This window comes from Lycium barbarum, chromosome 9, assembly GCF_019175385.1.
Source record: "Lycium barbarum isolate Lr01 chromosome 9, ASM1917538v2, whole genome shotgun sequence".
In the NCBI taxonomy this organism is placed as follows: Eukaryota; Viridiplantae; Streptophyta; class Magnoliopsida; order Solanales; family Solanaceae; genus Lycium; species Lycium barbarum.
In genome coordinates, this window is record NC_083345.1 from 123,844,434 (window position 1) to 123,850,967 (window position 6,534).

The 6,534-nt window shown below is 34.6% G+C and overlaps 2 protein-coding genes across 2 annotated transcripts; both read right to left on the reverse strand.

Moving 5' to 3' along the window:
* Positions 1 to 854: 854 nt before the first annotated feature.
* On the reverse strand, positions 855 to 1,833 carry LOC132612313 (putative receptor-like protein kinase At3g47110). Its single transcript, XM_060326609.1, has 2 exons — positions 1,641 to 1,833; positions 855 to 1,501 (listed from the first exon to the last, which is right to left on the reverse strand). Exons 1-2 carry the CDS (start codon positions 1,831 to 1,833, stop codon positions 855 to 857), a joined length of 840 nt encoding a protein of 279 aa, XP_060182592.1.
* A 379-nt stretch (positions 1,834 to 2,212) lies between these two features.
* Positions 2,213 to 3,010, reverse strand: LOC132612314 (LRR receptor-like serine/threonine-protein kinase RGI5). The gene has a single exon (XM_060326610.1). It carries the CDS (start codon positions 3,008 to 3,010, stop codon positions 2,213 to 2,215), a length of 798 nt encoding a protein of 265 aa, XP_060182593.1.
* Between the last annotated feature and the right edge of the window lie 3,524 nt (positions 3,011 to 6,534).

Below are 6,534 nucleotides of genomic sequence, written 5' to 3' on the forward strand. Positions count from 1 at the left end.
TGAGTGAATCAGTTGCTTGGAGCAAGTCATAGTATGAAATTCTTCCTCTTGTTGAGACGACAGAGGATGAATCAACTGCTTGCTGAGGATCGATTCTTTTACGTCTTACATACCTTATCCATACAAGCATAAAGGCGATGGAGACCAATACAAGTGCAATTCTGGTTGGTAGAATTAGAGCAAGTACTTTTTTCCTCTTGAATTTATGCGTTGAACTACTAGTGTGGCATGGCAGAACATGAAACCGTGGAGAACCACACAATGCTTCACTGGACATGAAATACTGACTAGAGAAGTTCTAGAAAGGACCACCAGAGGGGATTTCACCAACCAACATGTTGAGAGAAACGTTGAAATACTTGAGATTTTGAAGTTTCTTCAAAGACAGGGGAATTAATCCTGAAACATTGTTATGAGACAGGTCTAGAAATTCCAATGCTAACATGCTGCTTATTGAGTCAGGTATTGATCCTTGCAATTTGTTGTCTCTCAAAGAAAGGTGTATTAAGTTTTGCAAGCCACCAAGTTCTCTAGGAATGCCATTTGTGAATGTATTCATTGATAGATCAATATATATCAAGGCTTTTATATTTTCGATTTCTGGAGGTAAAGAACCACCCAAATTGTTTGAGGATAAGTCTAGCTTTAAGAGATTTTTGACGTTCCCTATGCTTGCTGGTATGTTTGAATGCAATTTGTTGGAACCTAAAAATATCTCCTGAAGGGAAGTTAAGTTCCCCAAACAATTAGGAATAGATCCCGAAAGTTGATTTTGAGTCAAGTGTAAATAGCCCAAGTTCTGCAATTTACATAGATCCTCTCTAATAAATCCAGAGAGTTTGTTGCCACTCAACTTAAAAGCTCTGAAGGAATCTCAGGTTGCTAATTATTGAGGGAATTGATCCAATTAAACCATTTCCAGAAAGATCAAGGTCTATTAAGCTACTTAAGTTCCCAATTCCTTTTGGAAATTCCCCTTTAATTTTGCAATCAGCAGCTTCAAACAGTGCAAGAGAAGTACTGGAAAGGTTCCCTAAGGAGACTGGAAGCATTCCATTTAGATGGTTCGAAGATAGATCAAGAAGTTCTAAATCTCTACAATTTGATAAGGAATTCAAAAAGCTTAAGGTAGTGTCACTCATTAAATAGTTTCTCCCCAATAATAGGTACTTTAGATGAGTCAAATATCCAAGAGAGTTGGGAATCAAACTGGTGAGTTTATTTCCAGAAAGGTCTAGATTAGTGAGTTTGGAACAATTGGAGAGAGAATGAGGTATACTTCCAAAAAGATTCATGTTACCTAGATAAAGCTCTTCAATGTCGGGTAACATAGAACCTATATTTAATGGGAGGGTTCTTGATAGATTATTTCCGACAAGAGCAATATCTCTCACCCCTGATATGTTGAAGATCTCCATTGGAAGTGAACCAATAAACTTGTTGAAACTCAGATGAATTTTAACCAACTCAATAAGATTGCTTACGTCTTTCGGTATTTCACCTGCCAATGTATGTATGCAGAAATAATTAAGGAATATCTAGCTAGTAATGATTTTCGTACTTCATTAGTTCACTCTATCAAGCTATTAATAACTAAACATCTTAATTAATTTCCTTACCCCTTTTAACTACGTACATACCTGTAAGCATATTTTCCTCAAGCTGTAGATTCTGCAATTTAGTCAAGTTGCCAACCTCCCCTGGCAAGTATCCGATGAGACTGTTTCTTCCCGGAGACAACACTTGTAGAGAAGAGATATTGAATATGGTGATTGAGATACAGCCGGTAATATTGTTTTCCTCCAATCCTAAACCAACCAATTTACCAAGCATCCCGATCTCTTATGGAATTGTCCCTGCAAAATATAAGCACATGATGCAAATTTTTCAAGTAGTTAGTTAAAAGAAAATACTACAATCCCGCATTAAACACCAAATGTAGATCCGATATTTACCAAACCTTGGAAATGGTTAGATCCGAAATACAAGTGTTGCAGGTTACTTAAACATCCGATTTCACTATATATATGGGCCCATCAAACTCGTTCTGAGATAAACCCAATAGTTGAAGTTTTGAACAGTTTGGCAAGCTTAGAGGCATATGACCACGTAGCTTGTTTAAACTTAGATCAAGCTCTTCAAGCATTGGAATCAAATCACACATATCAGCAGGAAGATTGCCCGATAAGGTATTATTTGTAAATCCAATGACTTAAATTCCAGAAATGTCGAAGATCGAGAATGGTATAGAACCTGTAAGTTGATTACGTTCTATTGCCAAAAGTTTTAGGTTTTGAAGTTTTCCAATCTCTTCGGGGATGTTTCCTTTAAGGAAATTGCGAGAAAGATATAAAGTCATCAACATTGAGGCATTTGAGAGACACGGAGGGATAGAACCTATAAGCTTGTTACCATACAAGCTTAAAAACCTTAGATTTTCAAGATTTCCAATTTTTTCTGGGATCTGGCCCTCTAAGGAATTGCCTGTCAAATCCAAAACATGAAGCGTGGAAATGTTAGAAAATAAAAAGGGGATGGAACCATCGAAACTATTATTGTCTAGAACCAGAACTTGAAGTTGGTGTAACACCCCGAACCAGGACGGAACCTCCCTGCTGAATTTGTTAAGACTAAGTCTAATAAACCTTAACCGACGCAAACGTGCCATTTCTTGAGGCAAATTGCCATAGAAATTGTTGCTGCTTAAATCAAGAGATACAAGAAATGTGAGATTTCCAAAATTTGGGGGAATTCTGCTTGTAAGAGCCATGTTGGAGATATTCAATGACTTTACTCTCTGGTGACGAGAACCACAAGTTACTCCAACCCATTGACAGACAGAAGTAACTATAGACCAACTTTCATCCAATAAGTGAAAAGGGTCCAAAATGATTTGAGATTTCAAAGAAAGAAGCGCTGATTGATCAGTGGTAATGTTGGTATGAGTCACGGCTGAACTTGCCACAACCAAGTGAAACAACAACAGAAAAGAAGTGAAGACTTTCTCCATTAATTAGTAGGTAGCGTAGAAATAATTAGAAAGATCAACTAGGCTTGGCTTGCTACAATGGGGGCTCTGAGACTTTAAATAGTGATCATTTGATCTCCTTTTTGGTCTTCATGGTCTTTTTAAATTCCTTTTCCGTTCATTCTATCAACTCTCTCTCTACTTAAAAATATGTATTAGTTGGAACACAATTGGAAAGAAAGAAGATTACAACTTTACTAAGTTTTCACATTAAACAGTAAAAAGAAGATTTCGTTAATCATTTTCGACATTGCTTACAAAATATTGGAAAAGAGCAAATATTATTATAACATCCTTAATTAAAGATTGTTCTAATTTTTCCTTTGTTCAAAAAGTACGTTGTAGATTCAATCTACTGCTAATTTATCATAAATCAGTTCGATGGCCAAATGGCCACTGTTGAAATATAATCATTTATTTAGTTTATCTATGAGTTTAACTTATATGTCGGCGACAGGTTAAACAATTTGTACAGGTCATCTTCACTGTAGAAAACTAAAATCATTTAGGTTCCGTTATATTTTTTGCTTTTACCTTTCTCTAAGAGCTCCTCACTTAGCTTTCTTAGTGACTCGAATCCGCAACCGCGGCCTTGGAGGTGGAGGCTGCGTTTAGTAACTCTTTCTTGTCGCTAGCTTCTTTAATTAATATATAAATAGTTATATAATCAAATTCCTATGAAAATAGATATTCTAGTTTATACCTAAAGTTAGTTTAACACCATTTTAAATAAGGGTGTTATTACATATCTTTCGTGTGGATAACATTGAGAGATGTATTGAGTATAATGATATTCTCATTGAATAATTTCTTTTTTTGACTAAATTATATTCCTTATAATTGATATCTGAGCCTCTAAGATCCTGGTAGAGACTCAAAATAGATTTCGCTACTAGCGGGTGGTACAACTGACATGTGTTGCACCGCGCGCGGGCCACTGATATATGCATGAAAAAGATTATCATTTTACGAAGAATTGAGAAAAAATATCGCAGATATAAAAAGGAGCAAACAATTATAGCACAAGAGGAAGAAACTCTTCTCTAAAGATTGGAGAGAAGTGGGCTAAAAAAGATTAATGGAAGTTGGTGACAAATGCATCAACGATTAGAAGTTGGTGACAAGTGCATCAACGAGTGGAGGTTGGTAACAAATTTATCAACAATTGAAAGTTGATGAGAAGTGCATCAATAATTGAAATTTGAAGATAAGCGCTCTAACACAACGACAAAAAATAGAAGTTGGGTAGAAGTGAACAAATAATTGGAAGTTGGAAAGAAGTATGCTCCAAAACAACAAACAATTGAAAGTTGGTGAGATGTACATCAACAATTGGAAGCCGGTGAGAAGTGCTCCACTATAAGAAGAAGAAAACACCGGTAAAAAAGGGCATCATACATTTGAAAGTTTGAGAAAAATGCTCCACCACAACCAATATATATATATATATATCAAGCGTATTCAACTTTCAATTATGGAGGAATGTTGGAGTATAAATTTTTGTTGTCAAAATCCTATGGAAATACGAGTTCTAGTTCCTACTCAAAGAAGGCTTTGTATTATTACAAACAGGGGTACAATTAGGGTTGGGCATAAATACCGAAAACTGAAAAACCAGACCGAACACAACCGAACTTCAAGAAACTGAAATCGAAAGAACCGAACCGAACTAGTTTGGTTCGGTGTTTGGTGTTCACCGTCAAAAAATCGAAATCGAACTTTGATGAAACCGAATCGAAGAACCGAAATTTATACATTACCCAAAAAAATTAAAATAGTCCAGACTCATTAAGTTTAAGCCCAAAAAAAACCCAATTGTAATCAGCTCTCTTTTGCTTTTGTATCCCTAATTTTCCACTTCAGTTGAGAAAATCAAATATCCTTAACAAAGAAAGGTGACTAGGATGTGTCTTTAGGATTAATGTAGATCCTTTATGTGTTTTTTTAATTATTCTTACTGTATGTATATAACACCTAGTAATCCTATATTATGATTATGGTTTTCTGTTCTGGTGTATCTTGTTTGTTTGATTTTGTTTTTAATTTGTTAGTTTTATGTTTTGTTGCTTTTGAGAATATGAATTAGTGTAAATGGAATCGCTTCTAATATCATATTAGAAAAACCGAATTGAAAAAATTGAAACCGAACCGAACTAGTTTGGTTCGGTGTTCGGTGTTCACCTTCAAAAAAACGAAACTGAAATAGCCAAACCGAAGTTTGATAAAACCGAACTGAAGAACCAAACACCCACCCCTAGGTGCAATTACATAATTTATGTATGGAGAAAATTGGGAGATGTATTAAGATTCATGAGATGATGATTGAACTATTTTTGGGGTCATTAGATCCTTAATACTTTTTATGAAGAGTTTGTTTTTTGTTAAGATTTCAAACTCAAGCTTAGTTGGTGTGAATGAGAAATGGAGGGAAGAGAAATGGAGGAAAAATTGAAAATTTGACCAAAGTTCCTTTTAAAAAGAGCACTTTGTACCACATTGGCAGTGGAAAGAGAGAGTTGTGTGTTTATATATCAAAACACATCCTCTAGCTCATAAAGTATTGAGAAGAGGGACTCCCCTTGTGCCGTCATCGTCGCTCGGCTCGGATTTGGATTGACCAAATTTATTTTTTCAAAGTCATAATTTAATTTTCATATCAGATATTATTTAATATCATTTCCGCTCAAGTCCTTCCCGAATGGACAATTTGATATTCCGCTAATCATTTCCGCTAGTTTTTACGCGCATAATTTATTAAGTAGGAGAGGAAGCTAAATTATAGTTCTCCTTATCCTCTTTGCATTTAGCAACCAGAAGTCCAGAACAATCATTGAAGTCCAGAACAATCATTAAATAACCTTTCCCTAAAGAGGCCCCCAAAGACTTGACCAAAATGGAGTACGAAACTATCCATTCTATGTGGCACCTTTCGAATTTCAAGATTCAAATAAATTCTTTTTTGACTGCAATTTTTTTATATGTTTTTAAATGTTTTCAGTTGTCAATTATTATAACTTGTAGTACTTTTCAAGTAGCTTCTAAATATGTAATTTTATGTCAAAAAAACTTAAATATTCTTTGTTCGAATACATGCAAAATTAATAGTTTTGACTCTTAAAAATCAAATTATGTTACATAAATTGAGATAGAGGGAGTACGGCTATTATTCCTTTTATTTTATTAAAAAAAAAAAAGGAATTCCTCTACCGCAACCAAAAGACTTGACTAAAGTCAGTAAGGTCTTGCTTTTTTCTTTTTTCCTACAGAGAAAGACTTGATCAAAGCCGAGTCTTGCTTTCATTTTCTAAGTTAGGTTCTCAATATTTCATCTCTTGCAGTTTTACAATCACATACATAGTTAACTAAGTTATTATTAAAATTGAGGAATAGTTGATTGATTGATTACTTTCTTTAATTGTTTGTGTGATTTAACAATATTGTTGCCTATCACTTTTTCAGTCCCATTTTAAATGATCGGTTTCCTTTTTAGTTTATGTAAAAATAGA